Source organism: Dasypus novemcinctus, chromosome 2 (genome assembly GCF_030445035.2).
Source record: "Dasypus novemcinctus isolate mDasNov1 chromosome 2, mDasNov1.1.hap2, whole genome shotgun sequence".
NCBI lineage: Eukaryota > Metazoa > Chordata > Mammalia > Cingulata > Dasypodidae > Dasypus > Dasypus novemcinctus.
The window spans coordinates 15,369,775-15,386,031 of NC_080674.1; the positions used below are offsets into that span (position 1 = coordinate 15,369,775).

General features: G+C 49.7%; 1 protein-coding gene and 1 long non-coding RNA gene across 8 annotated transcripts in view; one reads left to right on the forward strand and one right to left on the reverse strand.

Moving 5' to 3' along the window:
• Positions 1–15,317, forward strand: part of LOC131280403 (uncharacterized) — a 35,979-nt gene extending 20,662 nt beyond the window's left edge. For both annotated transcript variants that reach the window (XM_058307049.2, XM_058307044.1), the window contains exons 4-12: positions 4,773–4,855; positions 6,845–6,946; positions 8,192–8,379; positions 9,855–10,021; positions 10,432–10,663; positions 12,117–12,310; positions 12,722–12,953; positions 14,399–14,499; positions 14,876–15,317. In XM_058307049.2, coding sequence (XP_058163032.1) covers positions 4,814–4,855; positions 6,845–6,946; positions 8,192–8,379; positions 9,855–10,021; positions 10,432–10,663; positions 12,117–12,310; positions 12,722–12,953; positions 14,399–14,499; positions 14,876–15,300 — 1,683 coding nt within the window. In that variant the 5' untranslated portion in view covers positions 4,773–4,813 and the 3' untranslated portion in view covers positions 15,301–15,317. The remainder of the gene's footprint in view (positions 1–4,772; positions 4,856–6,844; positions 6,947–8,191; positions 8,380–9,854; positions 10,022–10,431; positions 10,664–12,116; positions 12,311–12,721; positions 12,954–14,398; positions 14,500–14,875) is intronic.
• The window catches only part of LOC131280405 (uncharacterized), an 86,109-nt gene that overhangs the window by 40,432 nt on the left and 29,420 nt on the right, over positions 1–16,257 (reverse strand). The window lies entirely within an intron of this gene.

Consider the following 16,257-nt stretch of genomic DNA (forward strand, 5'->3'; position numbering starts at 1 on the left):
GTTAACTTAGTTTTCAAGTTTCACAGTTCCAAAACACAGGGCAATTTTTGCCCCAGGATAGATAATATGTCTATAATTGGTTTTATTTTATTTTTTCTGCTTTATTTTATTTTTAATATTACATTAAAACAATATGAGGCCCCCATATACCCCCTAGCCCACCCATGCCACCTCTGCCACATCAGCAAACTCTTCCACCATTGTGGCATATCCACTCTACCTGGTGAATGCATTCTGGAGAACCACTGCAGCACGTGGACAATGGTCCACATTGTAGTCCTCACTCTCCCCCAGTACACCCAGTGGGCCATGACAGGACACACAGTGTCCAGCATCCATCCCTGCAGCACCACCTAGGACAACTCCAAATCCTGAAAATGCCCCCACACCATATCTCTTCTTCCCTCTCCTGATCATCAGTAGCTACAGTGGCCACCCTTGATGTTGGATATGTGTGACAACCATATATTGGATATGTGAATTACTGTGACCTAAAACTTATGTCAAGTGAAACTTAATAATCAGGAAAAAAAAAGAAAGAAAGAAAGAAAGGAGGTAGACACTAAAGAAGAAATGGAAGAAACTGCCTTGCCACTGTACATACAGGGCAACACCTGTAGCAATGATGAAAGGCAAAATGTCAGAAACAAAGGTTTTTCATTTTTTCATTTCTGTGATATCCCAATTTATTTTTCCTTCATTTAATTTTTCTAAATTTCTATGTATTCTATATCTAACCTTTAAACCCATCACTATATTGCATTTTTCTACTAATGGAACCTGACAATATATTGGGCTTCCTTTTTGACGAAGTTTTGGACTACAGAGAGGGTCAACTATGGCAGGGGAGGAGCACCTGTAACTGATTTCAGTGAGATTTTGTACTTAAAACTTACTAAAATGAGTTAAGGCTTTTGAAATATTGTGGTGGAATGAATGTATTTTGCATGTGTATTTCTGAGGTCCAGAGGGTGGTGTGTGGCAGTTTGAGATTTTGTGGAACTCAAAGAGTCATGTCCTTAGGGCTAATCATTCTTATGCATGTAAACTTCTTGTAGGTGAGATTTGGATGAAATTTCTTCATGAAAGGGCTGTATTACTCAGCCAAAGGGATGCTAATGCAAAATACCAGAAATCGGTTAGCTTTTATAAGGGTATATATTTAAGGTAGGAGCTTCTAGTCACAAAGGCCATAAAGCATAGTTACTTCCCTCACAGAAATCTATTGCTACTTGCTGGAGCAAGATGACTGTCAACATCTGCAAGTGTTCAGGCTTCCTCTTCCCCTTAAGGCTCTGTGGCCCCAGCTTCTTCCAATATCAGCTGGAGACTGGGATAAGTCTTGTATGTCTCCCAGGGAGGGTTTCTCTCTAGGCTTGGCTGTGGGCTGTCCACAAGGACAGCTCTAGATAATCAGGAAAGAGGCGCATCTGTCTTCCCAGGGACTCTACCATGTCTAATGAGTTCTGATTATTTTCATCATGCATCTGCTTCTCTATGGATTTCTTTCCTGGGCTCCAGGTTCAAAAACTCCAACTGTCTCCTCTGCTTTCTTGTTTTCTATGTGATGGGACCCAATCAAAGCCCTAGTCATAATTTAAACAAGTAAAACTGAAACCTCTGAAGTCAATACAATCTAACGGTATCCCTAACCCAGAAGAACACATCAGGTTATAAACATAATGCAAACTCTATTTCTGGAATTCATAAACCGTATCAAACTGCCACAAGGGCCTTCGATTACCTTATGTGCCTCAGGTTGGGTCTGAAACCTCTTACTATTGTCCATTATACAAAGCCACCGATACCAAAGAAAGCTTCAGAGATAGAGAGGAAACCAGAAACCGAGGGTGACATCCCCAGGAGCCTGAAGCCTAAATGAAAGGAACACAGAATCGCAGAGGAAGCTGGTGCAGACAGAAGCTGAAGCTATGAGGCTGGAGGGGAGGGGAGTGGCAAGCAGAGACACCATGTGCCTGACTGCCCACAGCTGAGCTCAGGGAGAAAGGGTCTCCCGATGATGCCTTGACTGCACACTTTCATGGCCTCAGAACCATAAGCTTTTAACCTCATCGCTCCTCAGGGCAAAAGCAAACCCATTTCTGGTATATTGCTCCCAGCAGCTTTTAGCAAACTTAAATAATATTAGACAACCGATTGTCAAACGCCAGACTCAACTCAGAAATCTTAAACATTCTGCTTCACGAGAACCATTCTCAGGACCAAAGTCTGCTTTAGTCAAAACAGACAAGATAAATACATGTAAATATTCAGAGAATTTTTAAAAGATGAATTGGTTCATGTAATTGTGGGTATTGGCAAGTCCAAGTACCATATGGAAGGCAGCAAGTTGAAAACCCCAATGAAGTTCATAATGAATTCTCCTGGAGAAGCTGCCTGTCTCTTTCTGACTGCTGCAACCATCAGTTCTTCCCTTAATGCCTTCAACTGGTGGAATAAGATTTCCCTCAAAGCTCAAGACAAGCTCCTGCCTTGATGGGAGACATAATCAGGCACAGGTGCAGTCACCTGACTAATGAGTTCAAGTGATGAAATAGCCTCACAGTAACAATCAGACCAGTGCTTGTTGGATCAAACCACTGGACACCATTACTGTTCTGGTCGGCTCGGCCCGTGACAGTATTATACCAGGACTGAGGGAATTTGCCCATGGGGTGCGTTCGGTTACATGTGTAGTGAGGAAGCCATGAAAATGTTTCAATCAAGGCCCCGTCAGGTAATACATTCTCCCCAAAGCCAGGCTGCACCATCCTGGACTCCTCTGTACATGCAAAGGCCCTCTGCTGGGTGTCGTTGCTTACAGCTTCTGGCTTCCTTGCCTTTCTCTCCCTCTTGTGACTCTGTCCATATTCATCCTGTTTATAAAGGACTCCAGGAAGAAGAATAACGTCTGGGTCAGGACATAACTGAATTGACCTAATCAAAAAGTCATATTTAAAATAGGTTTATACACACAGGAATATTTCAGCTTTGAGAACATGATTTTTCATCAAACCATCACTTTCCCTATTCTAGTTGACAGGAAATTAACCATCATTTGATTGATCAAATTACACAGGATCTACTGCTTCCCTCTCCTGGAGGCTAAGGAGATTAGTCCACAGCTTAGCTTTGCCCCCACCCCCTGCTTCTCACAGCTTTTCAGCTGAGAGAAAAATCCAGGCTTGTAGCCTTTACCATTCTCTTCTGCAGTTTTGTTTGCTTTCTATGCGTTGTCTATAACTCAGCTTTAAAAATGGAAACCCAATAAAAGGCATTTCTAATAGTAAGATTTTATGAATAGAATACATTGCAGTGTCTTGTAATATGATGGGGCCCTGAAAGATGAAAGGCGATTCAAGTTAAAAGAAATTTCCCTTCAAAAATGATGGAAATTCAGATTCCCCTTCTCTACAACACCGTGGATAATGGTGACAGGTACAAGAAACTCCAGGAGAGTGGGATTGGGGGCAGCCCCCCCATGTCCCCGATGTCACCTTTCTGGAAACCACCTTCTCCTGAATGACAGCTCTGACCAGGAGCCTGCTCTGGGCCTCCACCAGCATGCTCACCCCTGTGTGGAGGCAGACAGCCACCAAAGCCCCCAAGTGCCCAGAAGGCCCTGAGGCAGACCTCATCCCAGCTTATGCTAGGTGTGGCTGTGGCAGGGTCCCTGCTCACTAGGTCCTGCTGCACTGGGTCCCCCTTTTCCTCCATGCAGTGAAGTCCCCAAACTCCTCCCCTGGGTGCCAGAGCCCCGTGTGATCAGGGAGACAGCCCTGAGGGAGCTCCCCATCAAGCACATGCCCTCCCATGAGCCTTCTTGCTGGGACCTGCCCAGCCCTGGGCACTTCAGATCTACCTCCCAAAACTGGTGACTTCTCAGAGCCTCAGTTTCCTTAAGGCAAAGGGGGTGAGGGACCCAAACCCATGAGGATGTGTAGGGACTAAAGCCAGGCAGGTGCAATCCTGAAGGGCCTGGACTCAGGAGCCACTTGGCCAGGGAGTCTCCAGGCCTGGAAAAGCCCCTGCATGGCAGCACAGGCACCTATGATGGTACAGAGCAGTGATTCCCTGTCCCACCTGCGGGATGGGCTCAGTACCTGAGAGCTGGGGGCCTTGAGGGCTGGAACCTCTGGCTTCCCTGCAAAAGGGGGAACAGACATGGGGCCAGAGGGGCTCCCTGGCAAGCGGCAGTGGGCAGATCCCACTCTGGGCAGCACGAGGCTCTGCCTCCTTCCTGGACTACCTGCCACCCCGGCTGCACCATCTGGATTGGGGGAAGGTGGTGCAGGGAGGGGTCCTGCCCTGCCCTCCTCTTGGTGTCACTGGCTACTTCAGCGTTGAAGATCCACGCCCACCTGTGGATCTCACAGGCAGTGCATTCTGAGGCTCCTAGGACACCAATCTCTACTCCAGATACGTTCAGGCAGATGACGCTAGCTGGATTTGGGGTGTTCCAGGGCCCCCTGGGTGAGCTAGCGCAGAGAAAGGCCCTGGGGGTCGGGCAGGCAGCCATTGGCTCCTTTCGCATGCCCAGAGAGGTGGGGTTCATTGCAAGTACCTTCCTCTGTCCGAGGAAGGACGTGTGTGTGTGCCCTGCTGTGGGCATGAGCTCGACCACCCTGTGTGCTTTGCTTTTGGAGCTCAGCACCCTGACTGCCCCAAGTGTGGCCTCACCCACCTCCTCTCAGGCTGGGGGAGGATGGCCCTGTCCTCACTGAGCACCTTCTTACCCACATCCATTTTCAACCCCTCACTTTTTAATTCAGGAACAGAGACCCAGAGAAAGGTGAAGCTCAAGGCCCACAGGATGTGCAGAATCCAGAGGACCTGGACACTTCTGGCATCTGAGGTTAGGGTTCAACCTTCTTGCACAGAAACTTTGAAAAGCACAGCCCCTAACTCATGGGGACCCCTGCCTGCTTCTGCCCATATGAAGTTGTTTTCTTCTCAGGATCCCCAAAGAACTTCATGAGCACCATCCGCGCACACACACACACTGGCCAAATGGGTAGGGATCATGTCCTGGGAGTCACAGTAGGACCTGGAACCAGGGAGGTGGCAAGGACACAGAGGAAAGAGGATGGAGGGAGCTCTGCCATGGGGCAGGGCCAGCTTTCTCCTGTTGACACTTCCATAGGCCATAGCCTGGGGAGGGGGAGATGCCACCTGGATGGGCGGTGGGATCTCAGAGGTTCCCAGGGTTCTGCCTGGGCAGGCACATCCCCAGAGCAAGCAGGAGAGGACGGAGCTGAGGTCCTCCCTCCACTGATCTGAGCACCTGGGATGAAGATGAACTCCCAGGGTGGAGGGAGGCTACTGCAGAGAAGGCCTCAACGTCCCCTCTATAAACTGCAATGCTTGGAGTGGGGGACCCTAGGTGTGCTACAGCCTAGGGGAATTATTTGGTCTTGGCTCTCTGAAGACCACGGTACTCTGGGGTGCTGGAAAATGTGTTCAAAACTCTCGGTGTCCTACTGAGCAGACACAGGCTTGGAGGATTGGGGAACTGAGGACTTGTGTGTGCGAGATGCAGCAGAGCACAGGATCATCTATGGAGTCCAGGGAGAGGTCAGGCAGTGCAGGAGGCTTGGGTCTGAAACTAAAAGGAATGGGAAATCTTTGGAGGCTTTGACCGCTGCAGGTGACTAAGACTGCTTTTCATGGAATTTAAAGCCCATTTTGGCATGGATTGTGACATGAAGCCAAGGTGCTCATGACGTTCTCAAGATGACACTGCCAGAACTCAGCCCTCTTTGATTGTGTTCCCTGCTGCTTCCCACTCCATCTTGTATATTCTTCCTTGTCTACCTATGTGCACTGGCTACATGTGAGACCAGCCCTGAAGTTTCCAAGGCATTTTCTCTGATCTACCTGATGCCTTTCCTCGGAAGGATCAGCTAGATTTGACCCACTGTTCAGCAGGGGAGACATGGGAAGCCCTGAGAAACAGAAAGGCATATCCCGGATCACAGAACAGGCAGGAGGAGGATGGTGGTGTACCAAGGTCCATCTCCTTAGATGGTTCTTGATGGCCCCAGGCCCCAGCAAGGCAGGAAGGAGGACCGTATTGGTAAAATTGTGCACACATGGGAAATGCAATGGTTGAGAGGGTAAACAGTCAGCAGCCCAGAGGGGACCTTGGGAAGCTGTCATCCAGGGAGGGAGCACAGAGAAGGGAAGCAGGAAGTTACCTCACTTCCCTGGAGATGGAACGCAACAGAACTTGGAACCCCGGTAACCAAGGGCCCACATTCTAGATACTAACGGAACGAACAGCTCACTCAGGCCTTGATGCTTGAGAGAAGATGTTCTCTTGTTGCTGCCTGCCTACTTCGCAAGGCCTTGGCCGCAGGAAAAGCCAAAGTGAGAGCCTGCTCCGACGTTGTAGGCGTTGGCTCAACCCTCAACAGGGAAGAGTCCATCTGTTTGGCAGAAGGAAATCCAAGGTAACCAAGGGAACCAGGGCAGGGGAGGCAGACCAGGCTGACACTGTTCTCCTTCCTGAGCAGCCTCAGCACCTCCCACTCCCAGGATGGCTGTCTGGAGGATACCAGGCTGGGCAGAGAGAGGTGATTGGGGGTGGACACCTGCTGGGTGCATCATGTTCTTCTCCAGGTCATGGCTGGCAGGGACAGAAGGAGAGGCCTGGGGTTGGTGCCCATCTGCCCAGAGATTGATCCAGATCTACAGAGTTGTCATCTCCCTGCTGGGAGGAGGTCTATACATATAGGTCTTTGCCTCGTCTGGAAGTAGAACTTGATGTGGGGCTGTTCCTCTTGGGGATAACCAGTCAGGGTCCTGATGCCTTGTGGCCCTGCTGATGACTCTATCATTGCAGAGCTCATCCAGCTCAGAGCAGGATGACTGTGTCATCGACACCACTTCGCTGAACAGGGTGCCCGTGCACACGGCCACCAACAGAAGCCAGAAGAGAAGAGAGGTGAGATGGGAGCTGAGGGCTTCTCCACACACAGGTCCATGACAGTCAGGGGACCCCAGAACCTAGACCCTACCCTGGCAGAATCTGCAGGCTCCCTGGCAAGGATTCTCCCTCTTGGAATTCAGTACAACACTATCAGGAATCTGGGAATGCACACTTACCCCACAACCCAACCCATTCATGACGAGGTGCACGTGGGTTGGATATCAGAAAAGAGCCCTTCATAATGATTCAGATTCTCATAAACCAAGACAGCCCTTGGCTTGGATCCTGCCTTGGATGTTTAATCCGATGGCTCCTACATTCCCCATCCCCTATTTTCTGCTTGCATTCAGTTGGACTGTGTCTCCATCCTTAAGCATCCTCACATTTCCTAGGCTGTTTTTAACTCAAAAAGGGAGAGAAGATTATAGTATAATACCTATTTCTCTGTAACTTGCCATCCAACAGAGGTCAATACTGTGACACTTCCAGGTCAGGTGGTAGGGCATATCATGTTCCAAAGGGGAGGCTAGGAACATCAGAAATTCAGCCTTAAAGCCCTTGGACCTAGACGGGACTCCTTTCTTTTGCCATTTCCACTGGGCTTCAAGGAATGTCCCGTGACTTTGACTAGTCTAATGGTTCCAGATCACCCAGAATGGGCTACTAGGAACAGCTTGGCTCAGTCAAACGTTACACATATTTAGAGTTTGAATGGCTGGGGCCAAATTACTTGAAACATTTCAGTCATCCCAAAAGAGTGAGGGCTGGTGCTTCCCTGCAGTCAGCTGACTGGGTGGGAACAGTCTGAAAATTGGTCTGTCTGGTTCAGCAAGGCAGAATCATATTTACAATTGCTTCACTGGAAGGCGACCGACACTTGACTATTTTCAAGACCGTTTGGAATTTCTCTTCCCTGTCACATCATCTCATTTCCTTGGGCATTCCAGAGTCTTCCTCCCATCCTGGAATCTCCAAGAATTTAGCCCATACAGAATCTACTATTACTGTAGCCTCACATCCTCAAAACTCTCTTTAATTTTGAAGAGAAGAGTGAAGAGTTTTGAGGTCACGGAAACCCAGGGCTTGAACCCAGGATTGGTCTCCTTTGCCCTGTCACTAAGTGTCCGCCATAGTCCACATCCTGCCACAGTCACGGGAGGTCACTGACTTCCAGTGTGAAATCGAGGCATAGCCATCTTTTTGGACATTTTGCAGCTGCTGACTGCATGTCCCTTTTTGTCCCAACATTCTACCTGCCAGGATGAAAATGACACAGCTGAGGAAATAATAGATCCCGGCTTGGTGCAGAGCTTTAGAACCAGCCAGAACATGGAGCAACACCTGCTGTCTGGCCACTTGGGCAGGGAGGACCTGGACGCATCCGACGTCCTGGGGAACAGGAAAGTGGTCCTCCCCATCAGGCAAACCCTGACGAAAACGATCCCCAGGTGAGCACAGTAGCCCTTCCATGGCGGCTGGGGTGCCAGATATTGTCATTGGACACTGGGGTTCAATTCATTTCTCTGAGCCTCAGATGACTCCTGGCATGAGTAGGGGCCTGCAGGACAAACAGCAATAGTTATTGAGAGGACCAAATGGGAGGAGATATAGGAAGTGTTGACCAAGTTAGTCCGTGTGTCACGGGCTGTTATAGGGCCTGGGATGGACACCGTGATTTCCCACTCACCTAGGGAGAAGCCTCTGACTCAGTCCTCAACTATAACAGGCCATAGCAAAAAACTCTTTCCCTTTTTGAAGGAAGATTGACACTTCCGTCCTGCACTTCTTCAACCAAGGTCTAGTCAAAAGGCATTGAGGGGGCTGGAGAAGTAGAATCTGCCAAATCAGACATCTGGGAATGTGATGATTGGGCTCAATCAATCAATAGTGATTATGTGTGTAGGATTTGCACAGATTAGTAGTTGAAGGAAAGGAGGAGTAAAAATCCCTGCTGCTGGACGTCCATTCCACAGGGAGTCAGATAGTTACACTAGACCTCATAAGCATAGGGAGACCATGAATGTTAAGTGTGATACTTCAGTGTCTTTTTCTAGGGATGAGACAGTCCTCCAGGTCACTTAAGGACAAGGAAGACTCATGGACCTAAGGAAAATATGAGTGGAATATATGTAATCTACAAGGGCCTTAAAGTCCACAGTGGAGTCAGAAAGTTTAGGTGGGGTAGTCCCGGGAAGCTCAGGACAGATCTCTTTGTCCCAAAAATTTCATGATTTACACCTTGGTTTGATTTGTCACAAACTGCCCCATCCTATGAACAGAATCCATGGTCCCAGGGAAGAGAGGAGTTTAGCAAAATGCTAAAGAATTTGTAGAGATGTTCTGTCGAGGCTTCTGAGCTCTAGGAAAAGTGGGGTTAGGCTGGGCTCCTGCCACTAAGAGGAAAATAAGGCCTGGATGAGTTACACTCACAGGCGTTCAAAAAATATGGCAGCTCTTGGTCCCTGGGGTGCAGGATATGATGCACTTAGGCCATGGAAATGTGGGGTAGAGGGCCCCACCCACCAGGTATTAAGTGCCCATGTTTTGAAGCATAGTGCAAAGAAGAAGTAGTCACTGCCTTAGCTGCCCTCTGGAATGCAGATTCCTCTGTAGAGAGAGCAAGAAAGACAGATATGGGTGAAGGGTCTCAGACAAGGTTAAGATTTGTTGAAATATTGGACATGAGCCCACAATGTTGGACAACGGTCATTGGCCTGCAGCTAGGGGACAGCCTTTGCCAGGTATAACAGTATTGGGGAGTAGGTAGAGGGCCTGGAAAGTAGGTAGAGGGAGTAGGTAGAGGAGCCCTCCTCGAATACGCATATGGGTACTTTGGGGAGGGAAAATGGGACAATAGGAAAACCTGTCGGATCTGCTGTCTACACACCATTCACAATGACATCTGCTCTGTATTCCACACAAGGGTGGACCATGCCAGTAGGGACACTTCTCAGCCACAGGACGTTGTTACCTCCAAGGACCGGCTGGACCCTATACATGGGACTATAAGGGGCTTCGCACTTCAACGGAGGTCCCATCTTGCACAGTATAGATCTCACTTTCGTCAACCAAGAGAGTCCACCTCAGAAGGTGAGGATGTCTGTAAGTGGGTGGCTGTAAGCCTCAGCACACACTATGGGTGGAAAACCCAGGAATGATGTCCCTGGGATGGGGTTGTCAAGGAATAACAGGAAACTCAGAAGCAACATAAGGTGCACCACTACGCACAGAAGTTTCCGGGTTCAGTTGTGGTTGCTATGGGTTTACTGCATCTGGAAGGATTGTGGCTGTTTTCTGCCTACTAAGAGACACCTGGAAAGGATGTCACGGTGGGGAACACTTCTAACCTTAAAGTTCCAGTGTCAAATCTACGGACAGCTCCATGGGCAGTAGTGTCCCCTCCAAACACAGCAGAAGGAAAAGCAGACCTATAGAGCTCAAGCCCCCCAAGGCTTTGGCAGCGTCACTGTGGTAGGTGCCTATTCCATCGCTATTTCTAGGGTCCACCCTCCATCTGGCCAGAGCTCTTAGAGCCTTTGAGAGCGATCATTATGGGCTCGAGGAAGACATCATCTGGAAGCAGATTGTCATCAGTGCCCCCTGCACAGAGGAGCAAGAAGATAACCTCGGGCGCTACCACATGGGCGAGGAGTTCCCATTCTCCTCTGGCTTTGAAATGCACAACCATACCGTGAGGCCCACACAACTCATTCTCAACAGGCTCCTCACGAGGTGAGAACCATGCCACTTCCACATCCATGACTCACTCCACATTTCTTGTTCACTGGGTCTGTCAAATCCCTTCACACATCTCTCCTCCTCCGTCAGGTGGTAGGAGTGAGGGAACACACACCACAGGTTTGTATGCAGAACGTAAGCACATTAGCTATGGATAGTTGCAACCAGGTCTGATGGGCTGACCGAGACCCAGGGGCTTATCAGATTGTTTTCTTTCCTCTGCTGGGGAGCGTCTGCCACAGCCTTCAACACCCTCTCGGAAGGGACACGACTCTTTCCCATGTTGAAAGAATGTTGAGAAATCCGTCCCGGAGGTCCCATCTGAATTCCTAGGATAGCAGCGTTCTCTGGGCTTTCAGAGGGTTGTCCAGACCCACTGTGACATGGGGACAAGTGAGCATGGAGCACAACTGACAAATAGATTCTGCCTACCTATATGTGGAGGGACATTGACAGATTTAGCTTCGCTGGAGGAATGAAGCAGAAAAATTTTCTGCCTCCTGAGCATGCACTCCCGTAGGGAGTCAGAAGCTACACTTGATCTCATGAGCATGGGGGTCCACAGCAAGTTGGCGTGATGGTCACGGCTCTCTCTGGATATGGGCAAGTCCTCCTGGTTTGTCAAGGAGATGAAAACACTTGGCACCCCTTAACAATGTGAGTGGCCCATAGGTCAGAACAAAGGGCTCCAAACTCCACAGCTGAGTCGGAAATGTGCAGTGCCTGTAGAGGTGGAGGGGTAGAGGGCCTATTCATGTGTCACAAAGATGTGACATTTTCCCTGCTTGGTTTCATCTAAGCCACTTAAACCATAGCAATCACCGGATCCATGGTCCTGGGGAAGAAGAAGTGTCGAACAAACTGCTAATCTCTCTGCCTGGATGGTCTGGTGAGGGAGTTGAGCTGTCTAGGCAAGGTGGGACAAGGCAGTGCCCCTGGTAAGAAAGAAATGGTAGGAAAGGGAGGAGACACTCAGAGGCGTGCTTGAATAGGGCAGGTCTTGCTCCCTCGGCCTCAGGCTGAGGTACAGTTAGGACCTGGAGAAGGGGGCAGACGTTTCCCATTCACCAGGCATTTCAGAGCGGCTCGATTTTGGTGCAGTGCATTGACTAAAGCAGTCGCTGCTTTTCCCTGTCTTTCTGGGAACTATTTTCCTCTGTTGGGGGCCGGGAAGAGTGACAGAAATGCATCTAGGTCCCTGATGTAGGCAAGATACACTCAAATACCACACATAAGCCTCCTAACGGCTGACAAGAGCCCTGAGTCCCCAGCTATGGGACAGTCAGCCACTGCCCAGTCTGACAGTGTTTGTGGACTGGCTGCAGGACATGGGATGGGCAGGGCCATAGACAGCAACTCTCCTGAAACACGCACACCGTTCCCTTCAGAGGCAATGTGGCTGGCAACGGAAGGCCTCTCTGATCTGCGGTCTACTCTCCTCTCACAGTGCCTTCGACCATCCATGCCAGAACTTCAGGGACCATCCTCGTGGGAACTTTCCCCATCTCCAGGATGCACTGATGCTCCAGGGACCCATGTCCTATGTGTATGTGCAGATGACTTCTGTGACACTGAAATGGCACTCATGTCCTGCCCATGCCCAACTTGGGGGCCATGAATGCAGCGAGCCCAAGGCCGGAGGTGAGGACGTATGGAGTGGATGCCTGTCAGCCTGAACAGACAGCATGGGAGGTTACCCCAGGCAGGATTTCCAGGGCTGGGATGGTCTGGGAGTAAGAGAGACTTCCGAGAAGGAATCAGGTGAACAACTGCTTAGAAAAGTTTCCTGGTTTGGATGTGGGAGGTTTAGGTTTTGGGCATCTGATAGAATTGGGGCTCTTTTCTGCCTTTAAAAGACACGTGGAAAAGATACTTGGGTGGGGAACCCTCGTCCTCTTCAAATTCCAGTGTCAATTCTATGGCCTGCTCCATGGGCAGTGGTGTCTCCTTCTCCAAACACAGCAGAGGGCAAAGAGGCACCTATAGAGCTGGAGCCCCTGGGGGCTTTGGCACCATCTTGGTGCTAACTGCCTATTCCATGGCTATTTCTAGGGTCTGCCCTTTACCTGGCCAGAGCTCTTAGAGCCTTGGAGGGCAATCCTGATGGAGCTGAGAAGGACATCTTCTGGAAGCAGATTGTCATCACTGCCCCCTGCACAGAGGCGCCCGAAGATAGCCTCGGGCCTGACCACCTGGGCGAGGAGTTCCCATTCTCCTCTGGGCTTGGAATGCACGACCATACCATGAGGCCCACACAACTCGTCCTGCACAGGCTCCTCACCAGGTGAGAACCATGCCCCTTCCACATCCATGACTCATTCCACATTTCTTGTTCACTGAGTCTGTCAGTTCCCTTCTCGCATCTCTCCTCGTCTGTCAGGTGGTAGGATTGAGGGGGCACACACCACAGGTTCTTATTCAGAACCTAAGCACATTAGCTATGGATAGTTGCAACCAGGTCTGATGGGCTGATTGAGGCCCAGGGGCTTATCAGATTGTTTTCTTCTCTCTGCTGGGGAGCGTCTGTCACAGCCTTCAACACCCTCTTGGTAAGGACAGGACTTTTTCCCATTTTGAAAGAATGTTGAGGAATGCATCCCAGAAGTCCCATCTGAATTCCTAGGAGAGCAGCATTCTCTGGGCTCTCAGAGGGTTATCCAGACCCACTGTGACATGGGGAAATGTGATCATGGAGCTCAATTCACATAGAGATTGTGGCTCCCTATATGTGGAGGGACATTGACAAATTTACCTTAGTTTGAGGAATGAAGGAGAACCATTCCCTGCCCCTTGAGCTTGCACTGCCCTAGGGAGTCAGCAGCTACACTTGAGCTCAGGAGCATGGGGGTCAACAGGAAGATGGTTTGATGATCACAGCTCTCTCTAGGTATGTGCAAGTCCTCCTGGTCTGTCATGGAGATAAAAAACTCTGCACCCATTAAAAATGTGAGTGTCCCGTAGGTCAGAACCAAGGGCTCCAAACTCCACAGTTGCATCAGAAATGTGCAGTGGCTGTAGAGGGGAGGAGTGGAGGTCCTATTCATGCACCACAAAGATTTGACATTTCCCTTCTTGGTTTGATCTGTCCCCATCTGAACCATCGCTCCAACAGGATCCATGGTCCCAGGGAATAGATGTGTTGGGCAAACTGCTAATTACTCTGCCTGCCGGTTCTGTTGAGGGAACTCAGCTGCATAGGCAAGGAGGGGGAAGGCAGTGTCCCTGGTAAGAAAGAAACAGTAGGAAAGGGAGGAGATTCAGAGGCCTGCTTGCAAAGGGCAGGTCTTGTTCCCTCGGCCTCAGGCTGAGGTACAGTTAGGACCTGGAAAAGGGGGCAGCCGTTGCCCATTCACCAGGCATTTCAGAGCAGGTAGTTTTCAGTGCAGAGCATTGACTAAATCACTCGCTATCTTTCCCTGTCTTTTTGGAAACTATTTTTGCCCCTGTTGGGGTCTGGGAAGACTGACAGAAATGAGTCAAGGGTCCCTATTGAAGGCAAGATACGTTCAAATACTGTACATAAGCCTTCTATGGCTGACAAGAGTCCTGTGTCCCCAGCTATGGGACAGTCAGCCACTGCCCAGTCTGACAGTGTTTGTGGACTGGCTGCAGGACATGGGGTGGGCAGGGCCATGGACAGCACCTGTCCTGAAACACACGGTTCCCTTTGGAAGGGAATGTGGCTGGCAAAGGAAGGCCTCTCTGATCTGCGGTCTACTCTCCTCACAGTGGGTTCGACCATCCATGCCAGAACTTCGTGGACCATCCTTGTGGGAACTTTGCCCAGTGCCAGGACCCATTGATGCTCCAGGGCCTGAACACTTTCATGGGTATGAAATGACTTCTTTGAATTTCAGGGGTGGTACCATCCCCACCCTGAGGTGAAGGAATCCATGGAGTCCAATCCAGAGGTCCAGATTTATGGGTGTCAGTTCCTGTGAGCCTGAGCTGATTCACTGGTGGTTAATGTATGCAAGGTTTCCTCATCTGGGGTTGTCCAAGAGCAAAAGCACCTCAAGAGTGGCCATCAGTTCTCCCATTACATAGAAGAGTTCCCTCGGTTGGGTGTGGTGGGTTTCTGCTTTTTACATCTATATAGCTTGCGGTTATTGTCTGCTCCTATATGACACCAAAATCCTGTCATGCTGGAGAGCCCTTCTCCTCTTCAAACCACACTATCATTTCCATTGTCTGTCTCTGTCCTAGGTCCAGCTCCTGCTACAGCACCAGCACAGGATGGTCTGGAGCCGCTTCCATTTTTGGATGTTAGACTAGGTTTGGAGTTTGAAGAAGCATCATGGTGCATTCATGGAACTCCAGCCCTGAGTTTTCACTTCATGTCTGTACCCAAGATGTTGGCATGTATACCACCATGGCCAGAGGTTGAGCTGGATACAGGACCATTCCCGGCTCCCACATCACGGTTCCCAGGAGAGCCCTCTAAAGAGCAGGAAAAATCCCTGCCAGAAGACCAGGGCTTAGCGGTATGTCTCTATCTTGGGTCTGCTCAAGAAAAAGAGCCATCCTTTCCCCCTCCTGAACAGGTCATTTTATTCTTCGTTATCACATTTTCCCTTATGTTCTTTATTTTTCATTGTCATATTTACTTTTTCTTTTTAAGTATGTATTAAATTAATATTTATTATTACCCTGTGGTGGTGTGCAAATCATTGTCTTAACTACATTTAATGTTGAGCAACCATCCTCACTTTGTGGTCCAGAACCTCTCTTCACCCCAAACTAGAAGCTCAGGCTCCTGACATCCCCTCTCCCTTTTGGCTTCATTTGCATGGCGAGTTCCACAGACCTGCTTCTCTCCTTGTATCTCCTTGCCCTGGGTGCTGCATTCAGAATGTGGAGCATCTTAGGACCTGGCCCAGAGTCGAACTTGGTCAGGGAGCCTTTCTCATTATTTGACAGGCACGGACACTGCAGCTCAAGGAGGTAATGAGGTCGCTGGAATGTCGGGGAGCAGGGACTGGTACTCTAACCAGGGCACACAGCACAACAAGCTGCCTTTTTTCTTAGTCTTCTCTTTGTAGCTGGGACCCTCCCATTTTCTGCTCTTTCCAAGTGCTCATCCCACACACCTTTTCCACTTCTGGCAGTGTCTGTTCAGGAGAGACTATGGCATTGTTGACAGCATATGTCCATATAATCATGCTTGTGACGATCATCCCTGTGACATCCTGAAAACTGCCCACCTGATTTCCATCCACTTAGTAGGCCAGGGGGGCATTCAGGAGCATGGGGATCACTTAGGTGGAGACCTGGTTCCTCGTGAGGATTTCAGCAGGAAAAGCCCAATTTGGTTCGGTGCTCACTGGGCTGCCTATCCTAGAGAATAGGTCTAGAGGGAGCCTACTGGGGGAGACTCTAAGTCTTTGGGGAAGACACAGGCCTCCCAAAGAAACTGGGATTCTTAGGTGTGGGCAAGGAAAAGCCATTGGCCTTAGTGTTTTACAATGTGTGACTCCAGCTGCTTCAGGTGGGGTGGAAAGGAAAGTGCTGGGGTGGGGAACTCCAGGGAGTCTCTGGCCTCCCCCCGTGCCCACAAGCCTGTGGGAAAGAGGACACAGTATTGTGCC